This window comes from Oncorhynchus gorbuscha, linkage group LG17 (assembly GCF_021184085.1).
Source record: "Oncorhynchus gorbuscha isolate QuinsamMale2020 ecotype Even-year linkage group LG17, OgorEven_v1.0, whole genome shotgun sequence".
Classification (NCBI taxonomy): Eukaryota; Metazoa; Chordata; class Actinopteri; order Salmoniformes; family Salmonidae; genus Oncorhynchus; species Oncorhynchus gorbuscha.
Genome location: NC_060189.1, coordinates 38,540,696 through 38,568,416, shown reverse-complemented (window position 1 = coordinate 38,568,416; position 27,721 = coordinate 38,540,696). Strand labels below are relative to the sequence as shown.

Genomic DNA, 27,721 nt, shown 5'->3' with positions numbered 1-27,721 from the left:
TCCTTCCTAACTCAGTTGCTTATAGAGGAAGGAAACCACTCAGGGATTTTACCATGAGGCCAATGGTGACGTTAAAAATGTTACAGAGTTGAATGACTATGATAGGAGAAAACGGAGGATGGATCAACATTGCTGTTACTTCACAATACTAAACTAATTGACAGAGTGTAAAGAAGGAAGCCTGTACATAATAGAAAATATTCCAAAAGATGCATCCTGTTTGCAACTGGGCACTAAAGTAATACTGCAACAAATGAGGCAAAGCAGTTCACTTTTTGTCCTGAATACATAGTGTTATGTTTGGGGGGAAATCCAATACAACACATTACTGAGTACCACTCTCCATATTTTCAAGCATAGTTGTGGCTGCATCATGCATCATGTCTATGAGCAGTGTAAATCATCAATTTCAAGACTTGTGAGCTGGTTAAAATGAGAACTGCTTTTTTTTCCCATTTTTTTCCTTTTTTACTATTATCATTGCGTTTACTTGATAGCTACCTACACAAATAGCTAGCTAGAACAAAGTGTTAATAAGATAAATTCATTTAAAAAGATTAAAAGCAATACCAATAAGTTATCCAGTAGTATGCTTGTAATTGTTAAGGACTGGGGAGTTTTACAGGATAGAAAATAAAACAGAATGGAGCTAAGCAAAGGCAAAATCCATGAGGAAAACCTGGTTCAGTCTGTTTTCTACCACATGCTGGGAGATTAATTCAACTTTCAGCAGGACAATAAACTAAAACACAAGGCCAACTCTACACTTGAGTTGCTTACCAAGAAGACAGTGAATGTTCCTGACTGGCCTAGTTAGTTTTGACATAAACATACTTGAACAACTATGGCAAGATCTGAAAATGTTTGTCTAGCGATGATCAAACAACCAATTTCACAGAACTGAAATAATTTTGAAAATAATAACGGGCATTGTGTGGAGATGGGTAAGAAAAAAAACATATTTAATACATTTTGAGTTTAGTCTGTAACACAATGTGGAATAAATCAAGGGGTATGAATACTTTTTTAAGGCACTGTATGTATGAGCTCCTTCTAAGAAAAATATAGTGTACACATCTCAAGATCCACACGAGAGAAAAGCTAATTGATGGGACGAGGTGCATGCTATAATTTTGCATTTGCATTGCAAGTTTTGTCCCTGATCTGACTCGGGGCTGGCATCTTTCCAACAAGTCTGAATGCGAGGAATTGTTGCAGTGCGCTGCAATTTCTCTCGCAGGCGGACTGGTATGCTGGCCAGCGAGCATGCTTTATTCACACGGAGGAAGGGGGGGGGGTGAAAGTTCATAATGGTTTGCACATATCAGGTGACAATGCTGTGTAAAAGTTGGTCAGCGTCTGTGGTTTAGCCTAACCAACAGAGACATTTAAGAAAATGACCAGCAGCAGCGAGGGGGTTTCGAAGTACACCGAGGTCGAAGACGAAGAAACATTGGCGATTGGTGATTACGATGACGACGACGACGACTTTGATACATTCACAGACGGGAATCTGGACTGTAGCTGCGAAGACGGAGGTAGTGGCAAAACTTTTCTCCCTCCGCGTCAGGAAGGTCATTAATATATTGACACAATGTTTCATCTTACTGTATCCCAGCTATGTATACTACGAGGTGAATTGTGTCTAAACCCTTTGAAGTTCACTATTTGTGTGAAATGTTTATACATAGCGCAGCGTAAAATAACCTCCAAGCGCTTTCACACCGAACGCGTGGTCGTTTGGCAGCCACATTTAAATGAGCTACTGTAATCTACTGTGTCAACGAAGCTAGCTAGGCGAGAGCTGTGTTCGTATTGAGCGTTGGCCTATGATAAACGTGTTGGTTTGCATGCGTCATGTTACCGAAAAAGGAATCATTGGTCAGTTTTGACTAGAGAAATTGAAGCCTGTCCTGTTGCGCCTCTGCATATTCACGGATTTGCTGCCTGACATTCAGTGTATCTGAATCTGATTTACATAGTCTTATTACATTTTTTTGACATTATTGATTTTAAAAAAAACTATTTGATAATACCTTTATTAACGTTTAATAAGCGATTACAATCTATTACCATTAAAGAACTGCCAAAGTATGTGCATGTATTCCAATAGGTAGCTCAAACATTCTCACAAATCTACAGTTTGTTCTTTTAGATTTATATCCGGATTCTTCTCCAATCTTTCATTTGATGCAAACAGACTCCCTGTCAGAGGTATAGGACTGTGTGACCTGCAGATAGTGAAATGATGCATTGAAGAGTCAATCCAAATTATACTATTGGATCAAATAAGCAACATAAGGTGTGGAATGTTTGCATCCCAAATAGCACCCTATTCCCTATAAAACGCACTACGTAGGGCCCCTGGTCAAAAGTAGTGCACTAAATAGAGCATCGGGTGCCATTTGGGATGTTGGTTATGTCTGTATAATTACTCAACTGTCACATGATAGACAGCGCCTCTCTAGCCTCTCTTTCTCTAGTCTCAGAGAGTGTTGAGAAATTCAACGGGGGATTTCATCATTCTCCCAGACAGTGTGTGTTCTGTTAAATGACCAGTCAACACTGTATCTTACATTACAATGATCTTCCAATAATTCTGCAATAGCACACTTTCATATGCTCAGAGGTCCTTTGTTTTTCTCTAAAAGTAACAGTGATCTCAATGCATACGCTGCTAATTGCCTAACTGGGCCTTCTCTTCATACCCGCCAGCCAGTCATTTGTCATGAATCATTCCAGTCAGTGAAAGAATAACCGATAGAGCAGTTCCTTTTCCTGAAGCTATAAACTCCCGAATGCTCTTCAGAATCCATAATATATTACCACTGTGGTGCTACCCCATCTCAACCACATTCCATTACATGAGTGCCAAGTCTCAGTCTCGGTTTACATCCCAAATGGCACCACTTTTTTTTTTTTACCAGGGCCCATAGGGAATAGGGTGGCATTTGGCCACAGCCTTATAATGTTACAGCATTAGGAAGGCCAGCCCTGTGGTGACAGAATGCAGACCACATTCTTCCCTCAGTAGAGAGTTATCAAGGTCAGAGGAAGCATTTGATTGGGCCAGCTCAGTACCAGGGTCAGAGAAGGCACTGTCCGCATTACAAATGGCACCTTTTTCCCTATGTAGAGCACTACTTTTGACCAGGGGCCGCCCATAGGGCTTTGGTCAAAATAAGTGCACTAGAAAGAGAATAGTGTGCCATTTGGGTCAGATAAACTGTGGCTCTATGGGGCTGAGGAGATTCCATGCTATATGATACACATCATGCCAACTGTGCTGTCGGAGTGTGAGCTACACTCATGTGGTGTTGGTTGGTCGGTGTATGTGGAGCACATGTTCCTTGAGTATGAGTTGCTCTTATGTATTTAATTGGCTTGCGGTAAAATCATCACCAGGCTAAATACTGGTATGCGAGTAACCAGGAAGTCAGCATTGAGGTTACAAGGCCTCTTTCACAAGAGTCCTGGCCAAGAAGGGCAGCTCAATTTTAAAAAACAAATACACAAACCATTCATCAGTCCAGTGCATACACAGCAAAAATATAAACATTGATTTTAATAAATACACACAATTGTCATAAAACACATCTCTCCCTCCAGGTGGTTTCAGTGACCCCCTCAGTGGGGAGGTGAAGCCCAGGATCCTCCTCATGGGTCTAAGGCGTAGCGGCAAGTCTTCCATCCAAAAAGTGGTGTTCCACAAGATGTCCCCCAACGAGACCCTGTTTCTGGAGAGCACCAATAAGGTAAGATGTATCCGAGTTAGATCACACCGTAACCTCACTGCCCAGGTAGAAATGACTCCACTCGTGCTATCGAATTGACTGGCTGAGATGTTGTCACGGTGTGGTCACAAGACAGAGGATCCCTGGCCTGGTAAAGGACAGTGTCCCATCCCAGCTAGACTATGGAAGCCATTCTGTTAAGCATGCACCAGTGACCTTTGTCACACAGGCACTGTTGAAGGTTTGAAATCACGTTTGAAAACCCACCTTTTTCACCTGGTGATGATTTTACTGTTTTCCTTTTTTAGACTGCATTTTTTATGTTATTTTATACATCTCTTTTTATTGCCTTCTGTTTGTTTTTTAAATCTCCATCATTGTATTGTTTTACTGAAAAAAGTGTGTTGTGATTTTAAATCCACTTTAACCAAAGTTGAATTTGATTTGAATAAGATCTGCAGAGAGGACGTGTCCAACAGTTCCTTCGTCAGCTTCCAGATTTGGGACTTCCCTGGACAGATCGACTTCTTTGACCCCACCTTTGACTACGAGATGATCTTCAGAGGAACAGGGGCCCTCATCTTCGTCATCGACTCACAGGTGACTACATGGAAACGGTGGTGTCCATGTTAAGGTTTCAAAGTTCCCAAAACTTCCAGAAAACTCTCTGGTTTTCCATAAATCCTGGTTGAAGAATGCCCGGTTGGAGGATTCCTTCTGGGATCAATAAAGTTCAGGTCGGTTCAGTTCAGTTAAATTCAAAAAAGTTCTCAGAACTTTTGAGTGTACAGCGAAAGTAGAAAAGCAATGTCTCCTAGGTCTCTAATAGAAACTAGGTTGTTAGATGTGTTCCACACCTCTTTGATAAGGAGTCTTGCTGTGAGAGCTTCAATCAGCAATCGGGAATCCTTTTGGTGACTTGGCTGTCTTTGAACCATCTATGTGTTATTGAAGAGCTAGGGCCAGATCTCGTCTAAGTCCTTGGTGTTATGTATTGTGAATGCATCAAAAGGCATTTATGCATTTGTATACAACAATTGTATTAATGTTTAAAGCATGTCTAGGGTGTAGCCTCAGATGCCCAGACATCGCTCACGTTGTCAACGAGACGAGATTTGGAAGGATGGACTCAAGCGACTACTAGGAGTGTAATACTAACCATATAAGGCGCTATAAATGCATTAATTACACACAGGCTGTTCATAGAAAGTGCCAACTTCCCTCTGTTATAACAGTAACTGTCCATCCTGTCCCCAATGTCTGTCTCTAGGATGACTATGTGGAGGCGCTGAGTCGGCTCCACCTCACAGTAACCAGGGCCTACAAGGTCAACCCAGAAATCAACTTTGAGGTGTTTATCCACAAGGTGGATGGGCTGTCGGACGACGCTAAGATCGAGAAGCAGAGGGACATACACAAACGGGCCAATGACGACCTGGCTGACGCTGGCTTGGAGAAGATACATCTAAGGTAATACCACAGATAGAATAATGAGCCAGACATTTCACCAGATGTATAAATGTGAAGCATCCGGTTGGCATTTCCACAAACTACCAAATATAAGAAGCTCAGTGGCCGGATGGGTTTTGTGCGACATTCTTTACATTTTCTCATCGATTAAACATTTGATCTCCATACAGTTTTCTGTTTCCAAAACTAAAATCTGTAACATAGTGAACTGCATTTGAAAAATGTTTACCCTTTGCCAAAGTTTCTAAAATCGTGTTGTTTAGAACGAGTACAAGGGCGTATTGAGTTATTGGACACGTGTACGTCACAGAGTAGGCGTTCCCTAATGAAAATATGCAAATAAATGCTAGAACGCACCAATTGAATTTTACTAACTCGTACTTGGCTCTGCCCACGTCCTTGCTTGTTCTTTTTAAGACATTTAAGTCATTTAGCAGACGCTCTTATCCAGAGCGACTTACAAATTGGTGCATTCACCTTATGACATCCAGTGGAACAGCCACTTTACAATAGTGCATCTAAATCTTTTAAGGGGGGGGTGAGAAGGATTACTTTATCCTATCCTAGGTATTCCTTAAAGAGGTGGGGTTTCAGGTGTCTCCGGAAGATGGTGATTGACTCCGCTGTCCTGGCGTCGTGAGGGAGTTTGTTCCACCATTGGGGAGCCAGAGCAGCGAACAGTTTTGACTGGGCTGAGCGGGAACTGTACTTCCTCAGTGGTAGGGAGGCGAGCAGGCCAGAGGTGGATGAACGCAGTGCCCTTATTTGGGTGTAGGGCCTGATCAGAGCCTGGAGGTACTGAGGTGCCGTTCCCCTCACAGCTCCGTAGGCAAGCACCATGGTCTTGTAGCGGATGCGAGCTTCAACTGGAAGCCAGTGGAGAGAGCGGAGGAGCGGGGTGACGTGAGAGAAACTTGGGAAGGTTGAACACTAGACGGGCTGCGGCGTTCTGGATGAGTTGTAGGGGTTTAATGGCACAGGCAGGGAGCCCAGCCAACAGCGAGTTGCAGTAATCCAGACGGGAGATGACAAGTGCCTGGATTAGGACTTGCGCCGCTTCCTGTGTGAGGCAGGGTCGTACTCTGCGGATGTTGTAGAGCATGAACCTACAGGAACGGGCCACCGCCTTGATGTTAGTTGAGAACGACAGGGTGTTGTCCAGGATCACGCCAAGGTTCTTAGCGCTCTGGGAGGAGGACACAATGGAGTTGTTAACCGTGATGGCGAGATCATGGAACGGGCAGTCCTTCCCCGGGAGGAAGAGCAGCTCTGTCTTGCCGAAGTTCAGCTTGAGGTGGTGATCCGTCATCCACACTGATATGTCTGCCAGACATGCAGAGATGCGATTCGCCACCTGGTCATCAGAAGGGGGAAAGGAGAAGATTAATTGTGTGTCGTCTGCATAGCAATGATAGGAGAGACCATGTGAGGTTATGACAGAGCCAAGTGACTTGTTCTGCCCACTATGATTTGCTCCCAGTGGAAACAACAGTCTATCTTGGGTTAGTTATAAAAATCTTTGGTAATACCGTCAGCGGCCATTTTGTAAGATGGCTGCCACATCCCCCAAGGGCTAAATTTCTAAATTTCTGGTTGCTCCATATTTCAATATTTTCAGGGTAAATAAATCTACCTCTGTAAAAAAATGTGGCGCTTTTATCACAAAATGCACAACCGATTTGCTTAGCCGCCTGACTATAAAGAGGTGTTTTCAAATGAAGCTACCATAATGTGGATTACTAGTGTGTGGCCAGAGTGTTCTCTCCAAGCTACATTACCTACATTTTGTTCACATTCATTTTTGCTATGCACTTGTGAGTAGATCCAGTCTTAACTGCTGCTGTAAGGTGGTTACAGTTATACCCAATTGAAAGGAACTGACTGTTTTCCCCTTTGACTCTTCAGTCTTTACCTGACCAGCATCTATGACCACTCCATATTTGAGGCCTTCAGCAAAGTGGTGCAGAAACTCATCCCTCAGCTGCCCACTCTAGAGAACTTGCTCAATATCTTCATATCTGTGAGTACACTCAACCTTCCTCAGTTAGCTTGATATCTGTGAGTATGTTACACGCCTCGGACTGAGACGGGTCAGCAGATAATAAACCCGAATTAACAGGATAGAATGAAGAGACGCAGAAACGTTAGTGGTGTTCAGTAGTAGGCATTCTACAATGTTTTTAAAATATGGTTGTCTTTTGTTAATATTTTTGTTGTCAAAATCAATTCCACACTACAATTGCATTGTAGTATTGCGTTGTTATATTTTCATATTTCAGTATCAAAAATAAAGTAAAAAAAACTCTCGCCATACATCTACACATTCAAACCCATTCACATATTACCTTTCACTAATGGCCAAACCAATAGTGCATATAATCTGAGGCTATTCAATCAGTAGTATTTAGCGTCTAGCAACTAAATCTATTTGGCATGTATAAAACCATCAAATTGTACAATAAGAGGCTACAATACATTATATAACTTACTGTACTAGCAGTATCAATTTTCAAAAGCTAAAAATGACTGGAGGCCTGTGCTAAACAATGCTACAACCATGACCTTTTAACCATTAACACGTAAGCTAAGAATAGCTGACACCCGCTAGCCTAAAGCTAGCTAGCGCTTAGCAAAGCTAAATTTGGTTAGCATAAAGCTAACAAACTGTTAAACTTTAAAACATTTTTTTTTACAAATATCACCAATTTAACACATTGTATCATCACATTGCATATTTACATATACAATCGAAGTCGGAAGTTTACAAACACTTAGGTTGGAGTCATTAAAACTAGTTTTTCAACCATTCCACAAATTGCTTGAGAACAAACTATAGTTTTGGCAAGTCGGTTAGGACATCTACTTTGTGCATGACACAAGTAATTTTTCCAACAAATGCTTACAGACAGATTATTTCACTTATAATTCACTCTATCACAATTCCAGTGTTCCAGAAGTTTCCATACACTAAGTTGACTAAACAGATTTAAACAGATTGGAAAATTCCAGAAAATTATGTCATGGCTTTAGATGCTTCTGATAAGCTAATTGACATCATTTGAGTCAATTGGAGGTGTACCTGTGGATGTATTTCAAGACCTACCTTCAAACTCAGTGCCTCTTTGCTTGACATCATTGGAAAATCAAAAGAAATCAGCTAAGATCTCAGAAAACAATTGTAGGCCTCCACAAGTCTGGTTCATCCTTGGGAGCAATTTCCAAACAGCTGAAGGTACCACGTTCATCTGTACAAACAATAGTACGCAAGTATAAACACCATGGGACCAAGCAGCCGTCATACCGCTCAGGAAGGAGACGCGTTCTGTCTCCTAGAGATGAACGTGCTTTTGTGCGAAACGTGCAAATCAATCCCAGAACAACAGCAAAGGATCTTGTGAAGATGCTGGAGGAAACAGGTACAACAGTATCTATATCCACAGTAAAACAAGTCCTATATCAACATAACCTGAAAGGCCTCTCAGCAAGGAAGAAGCCACTGCTCCAAAACCTCCATTAAAAAAGCCAGACTACGGTTTGCAAATGAAATGTCTTCTGGTCTGATGAAACAAAAATAGAACTGTTTGGCCATAATGACCATTGTTATGTTTGGAGGAAAAAGGGGAAGGCTTGCAAGCTGAAAAACACCATCCCAACCGTGAAGCACAGGGGTGGCAGCATCATGTTGTGGGGGTGCTTAGCTGCAGGAGAGACTGGTGCACTTCACAAAATACATTGCATCATGAGGCAGGAAAATTACGTGGATATATTGTAGCAACATCAAGACATCAGCCAGGAAGTTAAAGCTTGGTCGCAAATGGGTGTTCCATGTGGACAATGACCCCAAGCATACTTCCAAATTTGTCTTAAGGACAACAAAGTCAAGGTATTGGAGTGGCCATCACAAAGCCCTGACCTCAATCCTATAGAACATTTGTGGGTAGAACTGAAAAAGCGTGTGGGAGCAAGGAGGCCTACAATCCTGACTCAGTTACACCAGCTCTGTCAGGAGGAATGGGCCAAAATTCACCAAACTTATTGTGGGAAGCTTGTGGAAGGCTACCTGAAACATTTGACCCAAGTTACACAGTTTAAAGGCAATGCTACCAAATACTAATTGAGAGTATGTAAACTTCTGACCCACTGGGAATGTGATGAAAGAATTAAAAGCTGAAATTTCTGCCATTTCACATTCTTAAAAGAAAGTGGTGATCCTAACTGACCTAAGACAGGGAATTTTTACTGGGATTAAATGTCAGGAATTTAAATGTTTAAATGTATTTGCTAGGTGTATTTTAACTTCCGACTTCAACTGTATTTCCTGAACTAAACTGAGCCTTCGTTCATAGAAAATAAAACAAATAGGAGCTAAAAGTACAAAATGTTTGTGCGCCATCTTAATCCCTACATGTAAATCATTAACAATTTAGCCAACCTACTTACAATGGGGAACATAACAACACGTTTTTCCGCTCGATTAAAACTCCCTCCAATTGCCTTAAAACGTCACCAAACTCACGGACTATGTAAGTAACCATGTTACCTCAATATTTTGAGAGTCATCTTGCATTTTTGCACATTACATACCATACAGGATAGAATGATAAGACGGAGAAACGTTAGTGGTGTTCAGTAGTAAGCATTCTACAAGATTGAAAGAGAAACGTCCAAGATCTCACTTAACGCTCCCATTTGACGTCACCGCTCCCCGTAGTGGCAGTACTCGTGCACATTCATTTACATGCAAATACCCAGGAGGCCTAAAAAATGATGCAAGGGATGGCCCAATAAAATAACAAATGAAAATAAAACATCAAAAATATGACCAGACATATTTGTTTGTCACAAGTACACTACTACTGTGCTGTTTAAAGTCGCAGTTTAAAGAAAAGTTTCTCCTGGCCGATAGACTACTTTCAGGGTGAGAACCATCCAACAGTAAGTTTTCAATATACTGAACCTACCCTTTAATATTTTTCTATGTGTGAATGCACATAACTGTCCTCATGACACCCCTAGAGTGATTGAGTGAGTGAGTAATAGGGTATATTTCAGACAAATGGCACCCTATTCCTAGTGCACTTCGAACATGGCCGATAGAGACCAAACAGGCTGGTTGTTTGGGCAGAAGTGCTTTGACAAGGCCTGAGCAAATAAAGCAGAGGCCCATCTCTATTGTAATTTGGTCAATGTTGTGCTCAGCTGAATGTGAGTGATAGCATGGCACTTACAAAGCCAAGGGTCGTGTGTTTGTTTCCCGCTGGGGCCACCAATACAAAAAATGTATGCATGCGTGACTAAGTCGCTGTGGATAAAAGCATCTGCTAAATGGCATATATTGTTGTTGTTATTAATATTATTATTATATTATTATTATTATTGCTGAATCAAATGGTTTATTTTGAACACTTTGAATTTCATCCAGAAGGTGGCAGTAATAGGTAAGAATGGCAGGGGTTTGTAGAAAGAGGCATGATCCCATTATACTGTGTAGAGAGAAGATTGATAACAGAATACATCATTCAGTTCATGTATTGTATACACATAAATGAATTTACTGATTTTTGTTTTCATTTGTGAACAAGCTGCACAGAAAATTAACATCATGAGAGATATTGGTGACACACATCTTACCTTAGGTGAAGCCAAAGTCATACCCTCGCCTTCAGTTTATAACTACAGACATATGAGAAAACAACTTTCTATGATTTAAATCATTATTCATATCACGGGTACAAACGTTTCTTAGAAAAATAGATTTAAAATGGTTTTTATGCTTAGTGTGGAAGATTGGGGCAGCAAACGCCTCTCTCTGCTTTTGTGCCTTCAGTGTAATCAGCAAAGCGTTTGTAGTATCTTGTTAGTCTGTGTATGTTAATAAGTACAGTACATGAGAAACCATTAATCTCTTAATGGACATTACATTACGTGCATGCCACGCCCACCTGAGGATCTGTCCTTTTCAGCCATCCATTTCCTGTGTTAGAGGGGTTCAAATGTACTTTCCACTTAAATCCCGCTGGACTGCTTTCATTTTAATCCTGTGACTCTTTCATACTCTTGCTTGTGCCTGTCGTTTTTCCCTGTTAACGTTACACTGTTTGTGATGACCTGTCAAACACCCTGGTAATGGCTGAAATGGGCTCAATACATTGTCTTGAATACATTGTCTTACCATTGAATCAAAAACAACGCTAAAGTTTCTTTAGGGATATAATGCACCATCTCGACACTTACATCACAAGAAAGAGAAGAAAGATAACTTTATTTTGATGGGTGTTCATTTTTTTGTGTAATTGAAAAAGTAATAATTTAATACAGTTGAAATGTTTACAAATTAGATGCGCTGAAATGAAAGCAACTTCCTAAAATGAGCATTCAGATTATAGTGATATTATCTCTTGATTTCGCAAACAATGTAAAGCAGGGGTTCCCAAACTTTTTTGGCCCACTACCCCATTTGGAAATCACATTTCTTTCCCGACCCCACTATGTAAATATATATTTTTGTAATCAATGGCCAATGTTGACTTTTTTTATTTGGGCTGTGGCAGTCTATTACAAATCAGTCAGACAGTATTTTTTTGAAAGTATTTCAATCTGAAGACTATGGTTTGAAGTGACTGAAATGCATCAGAAAGGTATTCAGAAGAGCATCAGGCAGTAAGTTCAGAAGGGCATCATGTTGTATCATCTTCTGTGTAGACATTTTTCCCCCACTCTGATTTAGTGTCTGGTCTTGTCCACTCGGTTCTAACAGCTTGTGGGCATAGTAGAGGGAAACAGTACGTACATACATACTGTAGATGTTCTTATCTTTCAGTGATTGAGTCATAATAGTTTGTATCTTAAACCATTCAAAAGCTAGAGCCACATTCGTAGGAAGAAAACAGAAACCACTCTATTTATTACAACTGCATCTAGCAGCTACTGGAGGTTACTGACGTAACCCCCGGTTCTAATAACCAAATGTACATTTTTTGGGGGGATGTCATGTTTGTCATTTATTGTCATGTCTTGTCCCTGTGCTCCCCATGCTATTCGTTTCCCTCTGCTGGTCTTGTTTGGTTCTATCCCTCTCTCTCCCCCTCCCCCTTTCACTCTCTCGCTCTCTCTTCTCTCTGTCGTTCCGTTCCTGCTCCCAGCTGTTCCTATTCCCCTAATCATCATTTAGTCTTCCCACACCTGTTCCCGATCCTTTCCCCTGATTAGACTCCCTATTTATTCCTTTGTGATCCGTTCCTGTTCCATCGGTTCCTTGTTTTGTATTCCATGCTGTAATTGCGTTTCGCCCTGTCCTGTCGTGTTTTTTGCCGTGATTGTGTATCACCCTGTCCTGTCGTGTTTTGTGCCTTCTTCAGACGCTGCGTGTGAGCAGGTGTCTCAGTTGACTACGGCCTGCGCCTACCCGAAGCGACCTGCAGTCTGTGGCCGCTTCTCCAGTTGTTTTCCCCTCTACTATCTAGAGGATTTCAGTTATTCGGTTTTGAGCATTAATAAACTCTGTTTCTGTTAAGTCGCGTTTGGGTCCTCCTTCACCTGCATAACAGAAGGAACCGATCAAAGAATGGACCCAGCGACTTCTGACGCTCGTTACACTGCCGTCGAGATCCAAGGAGCCATGCTCGGCAGACACGAGCAGGAATTGTCCGCTGCTCGCCAGGCCGTGGAAAACCTGGCTGCTCAGGTTTCCGACCTCTCTGGACAGTTCCAGAGTCTACGTCTCGTGCCACCTGTTACTTCCTGGCCTGCCGAGCCTCCAGAACCTAGGGTTAATAACCCACCTTGCTACTCCGGGCAGCCCACTGAGTGCCGCTCCTTTCTCACGCAGTGTGAGATTGTGTTCTCTCTCCAACCCAACACATACTCTAGAGAGAGAGCTCGGGTTGCTTACGTCATCTCACTCCTCACTGGCCGGGCTCGAGAATGGGGCACAGCTATCTGGGAGGCAAGGGCTGTTTGCTCTAACGATTTCCAGAACTTTAAAGAGGAGATGATTCGGGTTTTTGACCGTTCAGTTTTTGGTGGGGAGGCTTCTAGGGCCCTGGCTTCCTTATGCCAAGGTGAACGGTCCATAACGGATTATTCCATTGAGTTTCGCACTCTTGCTGCCTCTAGTGAGTGGAACGAGCCGGCGCTGCTCGCTCGTTTTCTGGAGGGACTCCACGCTGTGGTTAAGGATGAGATTCTCTCCCGGGAGGTTCCTTCAGATGTGGACTCTTTGATTGCTCTCGCCATCCGCATAGAACGACGGGTAGATCTTCGTCACCGGGCTCGTGGAAGAGAGCTCGCATCAACGGTGTTTCCCTGCTCCGCATCGCAGCCATCTCCCCCTCTGGCTTTGAGACTGAGCCCATGCAGCTGGGAGGGATTCGCATCTCGAATAAGGAGAGGGAACGGAGGATCACCAACCGCCTGTGCCTCTATTGTGGAGTTGCTGGACATTTCGTTAATTCATGTCCAGTAAAAGCCAGAGCTCATCTGTAAGCGGAGGGCTACAGGTGAGCGCAACTACTCAAGTCTCTCCATCAAAGTCCTGTACTACTTTGTCGGTCCACCTACGCTGACCGGTTCGGGCGCTACATGTAGTGCCTTGATAGACTCTGGGGCTGAGGGTTGTTTCATGGACGAAGCATGGGTTCGGAAACATGACATTCCTTTCAGAGAGTTAGATAAGCCTACGCCCATGTTCGCCTTAGATGGTAGTCATCTTCCCAGTATCAGATTTGAGACACTACCTTTAACCCTCACAGTATCTGGTAACCACAGTGAGACTATTTCTTTTTTGATTTTCCGTTCACCGTTTACACCTGTTGTTTTGGGTCATCCCTGGCTAGTATGTCATAATCCTTCTATTAATTGGTCTAGTAATTCTATCCTATCCTGGAACGTTTCTTGTCATGTGAAGTGTTTAATGTCTGCCATCCCTCCCGTTTCTTCTGTCCCTACTTCTCAGGAGGAACCTGGCGATTTGACAGGAGTGCCGGAGGAATATCATGATCTGCGCACGGTCTTCAGTCGGTCCCGAGCCAACTCCCTTCCTCCTCACCGGTCGTATGATTGTAGTATTGATCTCCTTCCGGGGACCACTCCTCCTCGAGGTAGACTATACTCTCTGTCGGCTCCCGAACGTAAGGCTCTCGAGGATTATTTGTCTGTGTCTCTTGACGCCGGTACCATAGTGCCTTCTTCCTCTCCGGCCGGGGCGGGGTTCTTTTTTGTTAAGAAGAAGGACGGTACTCTGCGCCCTGCGTGGATTATCGAGGGCTGAATGACATAACGGTTAAGAATCGTTATCCGCTTCCCCTTATGTCATCAGCCTTCGAGATTCTGCAGGGAGCCAGGTGCTTTACTAAGTTGGACCTTCGTAACGCTTACCATCTCGTGCGCATCAGAGAGGGGGACGAGTGGAAAACGGCGTTTAATACTCCGTTAGGGCATTTTGAGTACCGGGTTCTGCCGTTCGGTCTCGCCAATGCGCCAGCTGTTTTTCAGGCATTAGTTAATGATGTTCTGAGAGACATGCTGAACATTTTCGTTTTTGTCTATCTTGACGATATCCTGATTTTTTCTCCGTCACTCGAGATTCATGTTCAGCACGTTCGACGTGTTCTACAGCGCCTTTTAGAGAATTGTCTCTATGTAAAGGCTGAGAAGTGCTCTTTTCATGTCTCCTCCGTTACTTTTCTCGGTTCCGTTATTTCCGCTGAAGGCATTCAGATGGATTCCGCTAAGGTCCAAGCTGTCAGTGATTGGCCCGTTCCAAGGTCACGTGTCGAGTTGCAGCGCTTTTTAGGTTTCGCTAATTTCTATCGGCGTTTCATTCGTAATTTCGGTCAAGTTGCTGCCCTCTCACAGCTCTTACTTCTGTCAAGACGTGTTTTAAGTGGTCCGGTTCCGCCCAGGGAGCTTTTGATCTTCTAAAAGAACGTTTACGTCCGCTCCTATCCTCGTTACTCCTGACGTCACTAGACAATTCATTGTCGAGGTTGACGCTTCAGAGGTAGGCGTGGGAGCCATTCTATCCCAGCGCTTCCAGTCTGACGATAAGGTTCATCCTTGCGCTTATTTTTCTCATCGCCTGTCGCCATCTGAGCGCAACTATGATGTGGGTAACCGTGAACTGCTCGCCATCCGCTTAGCCCTAGGCGAATGGCGACAGTGGTTGGAGGGGGCGACCGTTCCTTTTGTCGTTTGGACAGACCATAAGAACCTTGAGTACATCCGTTCTGCCAAACGACTTAATGCCCGTCAAGCTCGTTGGGCGTTGTTTTTCGCTCGTTTCGAGTTTGTGATTTCTTACCGTCCGGGTAGCAAGAACACCAAGCCTGATGCCTTATCCCGTCTGTTTAGTTCTTCTGTGGCTTCTACTGATCCCGAGGGGATTCTTCCTTATGGGCGTGTTGTCGGGTTAACAGTCTGGGGAATTGAAAGACAGGTTAAGCAAGCACTCACGCACACTGCGTCGCCGCGCGCTTGTCCTAGTAACCTCCTTTTCGTTCCTGTTTCCACTGTCTGGCTGTTCTTCAGTGGGCTCACTCTGCCAAGTTAGCGGGTCATCCCGGTGTTCGAGGCACTCTTGCGTCTATTCGCCAGCGCTTTTGGTGGCCGACTCAGGAGCGTGACACGCGCCGTTTCGTGGCTGCCTGTTCGGACTGCGCGCAGACTAAGTCGGGTAACTCTCCTCCTGCCGGTCGTCTCAGACCGCTCCCCATTCCTTCTCGACCATGGTCTCACATTGCCTTAGACTTCATTACCGGTCTGCCTTTGTCTGCGGGGAAGACTGTGATTCTGACGGTTGTCGATAGGTTCTCTAAGGCGGCACATTTCATTCCCTCGCTAAACTTCCTTCCGCTAAGGAGACGGCACAAATCATTATTGAGAATGTATTCAGAATTCATGGCCTCCCGTTAGACGCCGTTTCAGACAGAGGTCCGCAATTCACGTCACAGTTTTGGAGGGAGTTCTGTCGTTTGATTGGTGCGTCCGTCAGTCTCTCTTCCGGGTTTCATCCCCAGTCTAACGGTCAAGCAGAGAGGGCCAATCAGACGATTGGTCGCATACTACGCAGCCTTTCTTTCAGGAACCCTGCGTCTTGGGCAGAACAGCTCCCCTGGGCAGAATACGCTCACAATTCGCTTCCTTCGTCTGCTACCGGGTTATCTCCGTTTCAGAGTAGTCTGGGTTACCAGCCTCCTCTGTTCTCATCCCAGCTTGCCGAGTCCAGCGTTCCCTCCGCTCAAGCGTTTGTCCAACGTTGTGAGCGCACCTGGAGGAGGGTGAGGTCTGCACTTTGCCGTTACAGGGCACAGACGGTGAGAGCCGCCAATAAACGCAGGATTAAGAGTCCAAGGTATTGTTGCGGCCAGAGAGTGTGGCTTTCCACTCGCAACCTTCCTCTTACGACAGCTTCTCGTAAGTTGACTCCGCGGTTCATTGGTCCGTTCCGTGTCTCCCAGGTCGTCAATCCTGTCGCTGTGCGACTGCTTCTTCCGCGACATCTTCGTCGCGTCCATCCTGTCTTCCATGTCTCCTGTGTTAAGCCCTTTCTTCGCACCCCCGTTCGTCTTCCCTCCCCCCCTCCCGTCCTTATCGAGAGCGCACCTATTTACAAGGTACATAAAATTATGGACATGCGTTCTCGGGGACGGGGTCACCAATACCTAGTGGATTGGGAGGGTTACGGTCCTGAGGAAAGGAGTTGGGTTCCATCTCGGGACGTGCTGGACCGTTCGCTCATCGATGATTTCCTCCGTTGCCGCCAGGATTCCTCCTCGAGTGCGCCAGGAGGCGCTCGGTGAGTGGGGGGTACTGTCATGTTTGTCATTTATTGTCATGTCTTGTCCCTGTGCTCCCCATGCTATTCGTTTCCCTCTGCTGGTCTTGTTTGGTTCTATCCCTCTCTCTCCCCCTCCCCTTTCACTCTCTCGCTCTCTCTTCTCTCTGTCGTTCCGTTCCTGCTCCCAGCTGTTCCTATTCCCCTAATCATCATTTAGTCTTCCCACACCTGTTCCCGATCCTTTCCCCTGATTAGACTCCCTATTTATTCCTTTGTGATCCGTTCCTGTTCCATCGGTTCCTTGTTTTGTATTCCATGCTGTAATTGCGTTTCGCCCTGTCCTGTCGTGTTTTTTGCCGTGATTGTGTATCACCCTGTCCTGTCGTGTTTTGTGCCTTCTTCAGACGCTGCGTGTGAGCAGGTGTCTCAGTTGACTACGGCCTGCGCCTACCCGAAGCGACCTGCAGTCTGTGGCCGCTTCTCCAGTTGTTTTCCCCTCTACTATCTAGAGGATTTCAGTTATTCGGTTTTGAGCATTAATAAACTCTGTTTCTGTTAAGTCGCGTTTGGGTCCTCCTTCACCTGCATAACAGGGGAGGCCGCGACCACAAGTTTGGGAAACCATGATGTAAAGTATGTTTAGATAGGCGTAATCTCCACCCAAGCATGTTGATTTTCAATCTGAGGGTATCCTGCTATTGACACACTTGTTGAACGTAACAACAACATTAATTAATGAGGCAGTCTAGACAGTGCAGGTGAGTGCAGGAAGGGAGGGTAGACAGAGCAAGTGTTTGGTGGCTGCAGCCCTCTTCCACCCCTTTATGTTAATGTGTTCATATATGCAAATAGAGCTGTGTATTTATTCAATTTAGGTACAGAATTTTATTTGTATTTTAACTCAAAATATATTTAAAAAATACCTGATACAATAAGAAAAGGTATATATGCCTTCATAAAGTATTTACACCCCTTTGCTTTTTCCACATTTTGTTGTGATACAATAGATTTAATTTAAATTTTTGGTCAACAATCTACACAAAATACTCTGTCAAAGTGGAAGAAAAATAAAACACATTTTGACTAGAAAAAAATCTTGATTGACCAAGTCATCCTGTTCTTTTGACCAATCGATTGGTATAAACGTATTTTTCCAAATATAGAAACTCACACAATGTCTTTGAATGAAATCAACTACGTATGCTCTGAGCTTGTCTGATGCTTTAAGCGAAGTGATTGAAAGAGGCTGATGGTCACTGTTAAAATGAATGACAGCGAGTACCTGTGTGACTGGCGTACTTTGACTCGCTCTTCTCCCTACTGCAGCGAAAAGGCACCACAGCACAGTAAGTGTTTATTGTGCTGTCTGTGCTGATGCTGCAACCTTATTTCAGCCATTTAGTTTCTTACTTGTTTCTGACTGAAAAGTTCTGTTACCGAAATTACTCATTTGTTTAGGAAACACATTCCCTATTCCCTCAACCCATTCTCTCTTTACGTGAAACATGTAAGCATCGCATGCATGTGACCAATTGATCGTCATTGAGATATTTCTACAACTTGAATGGAGTCCATCTGTGGTCAATTTAATTGATTGGAAAAGATTTGGAAAGGCACACACCTGTCTATATAAGGTCCCACAGTTGACAGTGCATGTGTCATAGCAAAAACCAAGCCATGAGGTCAAAGGAATTGTCCGTAGAGCTCCGAGACAGGATTGTGTCGAGGCACATATCTGGGGAAGGGTACCAAAACATTTCTGCAGCATTGAAGGTCCCCAAGAACACAATTGGCCTCCATCATTCTTAAATGGAAGAAGTTTAGAACCACCAAGACTCTGAGAGCTGGCCGCCAGGCCAAACTGAGCAATCGGGGGAGAAGGGCCTTGGTCGGGGGAGAAGGGCCACCTCGGGGGAGAAGGGCCGCTCTGACAGAGCTCCATAGTTCCTCTTTGGAGATGGGAAAACATTATAGAAGGACAACCATCTCTGTAGCACTCCACCAATCAAAGCTTTAAGTGCAAGATTTTCTGGTCTGATGAAACCAAGATTTTACTCTTTGGCCTGCGTGCTAAGCGTCACGTCTGGAGAAAACCTGGCACCAGTGAATCATGGTGGTGGCAACATCATGCTGTGGGGATTTGTTTCAGCGGCAGGGACTAGGGGACTATTCAGGATAGGGGAAAGATGAACGGAGCAAAGTACAGAGAGATCCTTGATGAAAACCTGCTCCAGAGCGCTCAGGACCTCAGACTGGGGCGAACGTTCACCTTCCAACAGGTCAACGACCCTAAGCACACAGCCAAGACAACACACTAATACAAGTTCAATCTGTACTTCATTGCACATCTGGTGTGCATTGTAAAAACAGAGGAAGAAATAGGTGGCCAGAGAGGTGTGAGAGTGTAAAAGACAGAACAGGAAAGTGGTAAGAACAGAGGAGCATGGAAGGCAGCACATGATTTATTAATTACAGTGCTACATAACTTAATATTCTCTCAGTTCATCACAGTTACATAGTAGTGTCTCTAGCGGTGTCTCCTAACCAGCCTTGGGCCCCCAGTTGGCCCGAAGATTATCTGAAGAGCTGGTGAGATGGCAATGACGGGACTTGGGGTTGGCATCCTCTCTCACATCAAAACATACCTGAAGACAAGAGACAGATGGAGAAAGAAATGGCATGATTAAGCCCTTGTGTTTTTTTTATTCTAACACTGTTTTTTTCAGTTGGTAGAGCATGGCGCTTGTAACGCCAGGGTTCTACCCATACGTACATGCACACATGACTGTAAGTCGCTTTGGATAAAAGTCAAATCATAATCATCAGGAGGTGAAATGCAAAACTGACCTTGGATCATTAACTCTGGCACTACTACATCTCTATCTGTATTTCAATGTAAAGCATCTCTTTAATAATACTTCCTGTTGACCTGACCAATTGACCGCTGATCATGCTGTGCCCTCTATGTAGCCAGTTCGGATGCGGGAGGGGTTTCACAGATGATGCGGGAGGGGTTTCACAGATGATATCACCTAGAGCAGGTGTGCCCAACCTTTGACGTGAGATTTAACTTTTCATTTGCCAGCCTGATGAGATCTACCAGTCTCTAAATCTAAACCAACCAACAAAATGTATGAAACGCAACACACCAATGAGTATGGACCTGCCGCTGTAATACTTATTTGATACCCAAATGTAATGTGGACTAATAACATGTCTTCCACAAATAAGTGCAACTAGTTTAATTTCCTACCTTAGTGTGACTTTTGGCATTGTGTGGAGGCAAGCCGTTTTTCATAGTCAGGGCTGTAAGCAGCTTGTTGCAAGTCTAATGCATGCCACAAGGTGGTCATCAGTCAAAGTAGATCTCTACTTGGACTGTATTATTTTCATGTGAGAAAATGCAGACTCACAGAGGTAGGTTGATCCACCAAGGGCTGATAAGTTGAGAGCACATCTTATGTTGGGATACTTCTCGTCTAGCAGTAGCTCCCAGAACTCTTCTTTCATTTCAGTGGTTTCCCTGGATTTCCGCTGAATGTCATTTTGAAGGGGGAGAATTTCAGTTTCTGCTATAGTGAGTGGTGTCCAACTGAAAAAGGTACCCCATTTTTGGAGGCAATGACTTCCACATTTATGTCTGTGCCAAACGGAAAGCACATATAAGTGGCAATAGGCTCAAGTGATGCAAAGTCAGTGAAACGACTGTCAAACTCAGATAAGATTCTCTGGACTTGCTCCACGTTACGTGCACTGTCAAGCTGTGCTGTATCTGAATGCATGTGTTGAAAGAAGTGCAGTTACGTTGCAGTTTTTAAAAGTGTTCACAGAGCTGATCATGTTGATGACATGTTTGCCTTTTCCTTGCAGTTCTACATTCAAATCATTTAGCATGTAAGTTAGGTCCTTCTGTAGCTCAGTTGGTAGAGCATGGCGCTTGTAACGCCAGGGTAGTGGGTTCGATCCCCGGGACCACCCATACGTAGATCCCCGGGACCACCCATACGTAGAATGTATGCACACATGACTGTAAGTCGCTTTGGATAAAAGCGTCTGCTAAATGGCATATATTATTATTATTATAGGTCAGTGAGAAAAGCTCAATCCAGGAGCCTCTGTGTGTCCTCTAGCTGTGCATATTCTGCATGTTTGACCTTCAGAAACTCCTTGATTTCAGGCAACAACTCTGAATCTCCCTAAAAATATACCTGAGTTCAGCCAGCGCACATCCGTGTGCAGCAGCAGGTCTGTGTGTTCCGCTTCAGTCTCTTCTAAGTGAGCTTGAAATAGCCTCCGCTGTAGGCTTCTTGCTCGAATAGAACACACAATCTTCATCGCAACATCCATCACCTCTTTCATGTTTAACATCTTCCAGCACAAGGCTTGCTGATGAATACGCAGTGATAACTAAGAAAGTCAGGGAAAGAATCATCTTGTTTGCACAGTGCAACGAACCCACTAATGCGGCCTAACATAGTGGGTGCCCCATCGGTAGTAAATGAAGACAAGCTTACAAAAGGGCCGTTGGAATTTGTTAGCAAACTCCATAAAAGCTTGAAAACTATCTTCACCCCTTGTTTTCTTTTACCTAGGCAAGTCAGTTAAGTAAATTCAGTAAATTCTTATTTACAATGATGGCCTACTGGGGAACAGTGGGTTAACTGCCTTGTTCAGGGGCAGAACGACAGATTTTTACCTTGTCAGCTCGGGGATTTGATCCAGAAACCTTTCGGTTACTGGCCCAACGTTCTAACCACTAGGCTACCTGCCACTCCTTGTATATCCTTTCAGTGGCAAAATGGTGACTAGTTCCTCCTTTGTACTCATGTTGTCAATGAAAATGCATAACTGTGCCACATCTACCATATCTGTGGACTCGTCAAACTGGAGGGAATAACACTGGCAGTTGTCAATATCCTTCTTCAGTTGATCCTCGAGGTTCTCTGCTATTCCCTCACATCTTCTTGTCACTGTATATGTGGACAACTGAATGTCATTGATGGCAGCCATCATTTTAGTCTTATTCTTAAAATCCCCAAACAGCGAGTCTGCAGCCTCAATAAATGCTTCCTTGATCATCTCCCCATCTTGGAGGGACTTTTTATGCTTAGCAATAACGCGACTCACACGATAAGATGCTATGGTTGCCGCCTTCCCTTTGGTCACGCCTTATGAAAATTGACTGCTGCGCTGCCAGTTGATTTTTTTGTTCTTGTACTTTTCTTCTTCGTAATTCAGTCTTTGCTGGAAAATCTCTTTCCTGGGCTTTGTGTGTGGTTTATAATGTCATTCTATGTTACCTTTCTTTGGGATAGCGATGCTATTATGGCAGATTTTATTTTACCTTTATTTGACCAGGCAAGTCAGTTAAGAACAAATTATTTTTTCAACAGCCTAGGAACAGTGGGTTTTACTGCCTGTTCAGGGGCAGAACAACATATTTGTACCTTGTCAGCTTGGGGGTTTGAACTTGCAACCTTCCGGTTACTAGTCCATGCTCTATCCACTAGGCTACACCGGCACACATTTTAAGTTTGATTTGACAAAAAAGTAATCCTCCTCCCATTCCTTGTGGAAATTACAAATGTTCTGTTTTTCTGTATCCTTCCCTTCACTAATTATTGCTGCTGTTGACTACACAATTTAAGAACAACTTAAGAACGGATCTAGCTACAAATTTAGCTAGCTAGCTACCTGCCTGGCAGGTAGCCAGTGACCTCGACTTGAAGTTGGCGGGCGGCATTTGACCGCGCCAACTAGTCAATAAGTGGGCAGGGACTGGTCATATTTTATGTAAATCACGTGACTTTTCAGACATTGCTGTGATTGGAGGACTGTCGAACGTTAAAACAGAAAGAGATTATAGGCATTGATTTGTGTGGCTAAATTTTAGTAGATGTATTATCATCTCACGATCAACTGGCAAGCACTCCGCGATTGATCGCAATCGACTGGTTGGGCAACTCTGATCTAGAGGTTTTAGGGAGAAGGTGGGAGAGTTATGAAGTGAAGACTGTTATTGAGAAAATAAGTTAGTTAAAAAGACAGTGTTCAACAGGAATCTGTGTGTGGCCTCACCTGGTGTCCACACTAAGTGGCTGCAGAATACTTTATACTGAAAAACATGCACAGACACACAAGGACAAACAATATAGCGTAGTTATATAAATAATGAAGTGTCTTACTATTCTCCATGGTTGGTCCTCTGGTTTATTCTTTGAAGGTGGAAGGAGCTGCAGTTATACACCTGAGACACAATCCATCAATCAGATTGATACACAAGTGTGTACAGTAGGTGTGGGTTATAGGGTGTCTAATTGTTTCAATATACAAAAGTAAAAAATAGCGATAAAATTAATCACTTTACCTTTGATGATCTTCATATGGTTGCACTCACAAGACTCCCAGTTACCCAATAAATGTTTGTTTTGTTCGATATAGTCCCTCATTATATCCAAAAACCTCTTGTTTTGTTGGCACGTTTTGTTCAGTAATCCATTGGCTCAAAGGCTGTCACGAAAAATCCAAAAAGTATCAGTAAAGTTTGTGGAAACATGTCAAACGATGTTTATAATCAATCCTCAGGTTGTTTTTTGTCATAATAATCAATATTTCAACCGGACAATTGTTTTGTCAATATAAAAGAAAAACAAGAAAGGCATGCTCTCGGTCGAGTGTAGAAAACAGGTCTGGGGACTTTCCACTATCCACTGACTCTTACTCCCTCATTTTTCATAATACAAGCCTGAAACAATTTCTAAAGACGGTTGACATCTAGTGGAAGCCGTAGGAAGTGCAATCTGAGTACTAAGTCATTGGATACTGTATAGGCAGCCAATGGAAAATTACAAACATAAAAATAATCCCACTTCCTGGATGGATTTTTCTCAGGTTTTCACCTGCCATATCAGTTCTGTTATACTCACAGACATTATTTGAACAGTTTTGGAAACTTTAGAATGTTTCCTATTTGCATATCCTAGCTTCTGGAGGTGAAAATAGTGCCCCCTAACCTAGTGAGGTTTAATTGAAATGCATTCCAGGTGACGACCTCATGAAGCTGGTTGAGAGAATGCCAAGAGTGTGCAAAGCTGTCATCAAGGTAAAGGGTGGATACTTTGAAGAATCTCAAATATAAAATTATTCCATATGTTATTTCATAGTGTTGATGTCTTCACTATTATTCTACAATGTAGAAAATAGTAAAAAACAAAGAAAAACCTTTGAATGAGTAGTTGTGACCAAACCTTTGACAGGTACTGTAGCTAAGTGTCAGGACCCGGTGTGAGAAAGAGTCACTTAGCAAACTGAGCCACTAATAGTCGGCAGAACCCAGCAGTACTTGAGACAGTGTTTTAATAAAGTAAAAAGGAAAGTACTTCATGCAAAAATATAAATCCACAACGTCAAAAGTAATTCCAAGAGAAAAAGGTAATCCTCCAACTGAAAAGGTAAATCCACAAGGTGGTAGGTACAGCAGGAAAAAAGCCTCAAAAGATAATCAAAAATAAATAAACGAGAACAAAAACAAAGTACCACAAGAGAGTCCAACTGGAGTAACAAATGTTCACAGCATCACTGGGGCTGGGTGCTAAACATTCAAACACAGAGCAAAGATCTGAGGAAAACTAAGGGTTTAAATACATTCAAGGGAAACGAGGCACAGGTGCAAATAATAACTGGAAACAAGGGAAAACAAAAGGGTCAAAAAAGCACAATGGGGGCATCTAGTGGCCAAAACTGGAAAAATCCTGGCCAAATCCTGACACTAAGTAAATGGAAGAATACTCTTACTCTTAAGAGCCTTTGGTTGTGCATAGTGTAGTCGTTTGCGTTGCCAGGGAACAGCATCCTCTTCGAAGAAGTAGGAGGTGAAGGCCTCCGGCACATGGATTGCCTCTCTTGCTGCGTTGTTGACCGCCCTCCTTGAAACATCCTGCAGAGCAGCAGACTTCTCCTATGGCACACAGCGGCGAGCTGCAGATCCCCGCCTGGTCCTCGTGTCCATCCTCATGAAGTTATACAGAACACAGGTAGCCTTCACACGCCTGAATTCCCCAGAGGGAGTCCCAGATGGTCTTGGTCACCCCAACCTTGCAGTGCCCTACACAGTAACGGAAGGCAATCATTTTGAAGGAATTTCCAGTTACAAGGTATCTGTAGGAATATGGAAGACAATGTATTTATTAGACTTTTACATCACCAGGTCATTGTGGATTACTAAAGTATATTATCCCTTATAACGAATCATGATAACATTGGATTGATAGAGGCATGTGCACAGACATGTGCATGTGTAACGTGACAATGGCAGGATCATGTCAAGGATAGCATCACACATGAATACATAAATAACACTTGAAGCTTGATGATGAGTTAAGGCAAAAACAAAACTGTGCACCTCTGAGTCCCCAGGACTGAGAACCACTGCGCTCCATTGGGACCTCTTCATCTGCAGACAGGCTTTCACAGCTCTCTGTGTCTGAGGACAGAAAACATCACAGGAAACAGACTTCATTATACTTAAATAATACAGCACTGAATATTATGTTACTTTTATCTCCATCCTCATTTCTATGTGCTGGAACTACACAAGTACCTGCCCTATACTCTCTCACTTTGACAGTTGGGGCTGCTATCCTTTCACCCTCCTCAATAGCTGTTAGCTAGCTACCTACAAATGCATTTAGAGTTAGTTTTTTACAATGATAACTACATCAAGATAGCTAGCTAATATGAAGTTAGGTAGATGGTGACATTTAATTCACTTACTGTAGCTAACTATACTTAGCTAGCGAGCTACGTTAGCAGCTCATTTGAGTTAGCCTGTAGCACTGTAGTAAATGCATGAAATGGAGAATGGATTAAACTATTCACCCATTTAATAACCAGAACTTCATACACACTTGCTGTGCTGAATTATTGACGCACAATCTAACGTGCTGCTGCTATATGCTGCCAGCACACCCACAAGCGAGCCACTCTGGGCGGCTGGAGCAGCAAGCTGCAATTTACCACGTACTAATGTACACGTACGGTTAGGCTATTGATTATAGGATTATATATATAATAATAATAATAATATATGCCATTTAGCAGACGCTTTTATCCAAAGCGACTTACAGTCATGTTGCATACATTCTACGGCTGGTCCCGGGATGATTATAAGCGCCATTAAACTGAGCTACAGTTTGTTTCCTCTGTCCTCAATTTTCTTAGACAATTAGGTTAAGGCAAGGGCTGTTTCCTTGTCTCTGCTGCTGCCTCTGCCGCATTGTTCTCAATCCCAATATGGTGGTTCATTTTGCTATTATACACATAGCGACATAGGGAAAGGCACCAATTTTAGGGCACAGTGAAGATTATGTTTCAGAACCACGGACAGGGACCGTATCCAACGCTGGAGAAAGCACATTTGTTCTAAAATAATATTAGATGTATTAGTGTTGCACCATTATCTTTACATAATATAACCATTTACAATTTCAGTATTACATTTCTTAGTGATGGACTGTGCCATCCCTGTGGCCTCTGCAATGGATTAGTCCACTGAGACAGGCGTGAATAAGACGTGTCTTGTGATAAGGTGTCTTGTGCACCGTGAAAAATAAATTGCCACTGCTCGACTAAAGAAATTTCGGTCGACCAACAGCTTGTCGACCAAACAGTCGACTAAATGGGGTCAGCCCTAATAAGTATTCACACCCCTGAGTCACTACTTTGTAGAAGCACCTTTCGCAGCGATGACAGCTGTGAGTCTTTCTTGGTAAGTCTCTGGTTGGTGATTATTGTTAGACAACCATTTTCAGGTCTTTATTTTCAAGTAGATTTAAGTTAAAACTGTAACTCGACCACTCAGGAACATTCACTGTCTTCTTGGTAAGCATCTCCAGTGTAGATTTGGCCTTGTGTTTTAAATTATTGTCCTGAAGAAATATGAATTAATCTCCCAGTGTGGTGGAAAGCAGACTGAACCAGGTTTTCCTCTAGGATTTTGTCTGCGCTTAGCTCCATTCCGTTTATTTTTTATCCTGAAAAACGTAACGATTACAAACACACCTATAGCATGATGCAGCCACCATTATGCTTGAAAATATGGAGAGTGGTACTCAGTAATGTGTTGTATTGGATTTGACCCAAACATAACACTTTGTGTTCAGGACATAAAGTTAATTACTTCGCCCCATTTTTTTGCAGTATTACTTTACTGCCTTGTTGCAAACAGGATGCATGTTTTGGAATATTTGTATTCTTTACAGGCTTCCTTTTTTAGGTTAGTAATGTGGAGTAACGAAGCTAACATATGGTTATAGTTTGCTTTGTATGTTTCTATGTTTTGGTTGGTCAGGGTGTGAGCTGAGTGGGCATTCTATGTTACATGTCTAGTTTGTCTAGTTCTATGTTTGGCCTGATATGGTTCTCAATCAGAGGCAGGTGTTCGTCATTGTCTCTGATTGGGAACCATATTTAAGTAGCCTGTTTGGTGTTGGGTTTTGTGGTGATTGTCCTTATGTCCTTGTTCTGTCGCTGTGTTACTTTGCACCAGTATTAGGCTGTTTCGGTTTTTGCGTTACGTTTATTTGTATTTGATCGTGTTTACTTTGTCTCATTAAACATGGATCGCAATAGCCACGCCACATTTTGGTCTGACTCTCTTTCACATACAGAAAACCGTTACACATACAGTATAATTTACGTTGACAAGTACATTATATTTTGTTACAGTAGCTGGCTATTAATA

General features: G+C 43.2%; 1 protein-coding gene across 2 annotated transcripts in view; it reads left to right on the top strand.

Annotated features, from left to right (window-relative positions):
• The first annotated feature begins 1,313 nt into the window (after positions 1-1,313).
• The window catches only part of rragd (ras-related GTP binding D), a 40,481-nt gene continuing 14,073 nt past the window's right edge, over positions 1,314-27,721 (top strand). For both annotated transcript variants that reach the window (XM_046309409.1, XM_046309410.1), the window contains exons 1-5: positions 1,314-1,538; positions 3,610-3,755; positions 4,188-4,334; positions 5,005-5,204; positions 7,110-7,224. In XM_046309409.1, coding sequence (XP_046165365.1) covers positions 1,397-1,538; positions 3,610-3,755; positions 4,188-4,334; positions 5,005-5,204; positions 7,110-7,224 — 750 coding nt within the window. In that variant the 5' untranslated portion in view covers positions 1,314-1,396. The remainder of the gene's footprint in view (positions 1,539-3,609; positions 3,756-4,187; positions 4,335-5,004; positions 5,205-7,109; positions 7,225-27,721) is intronic.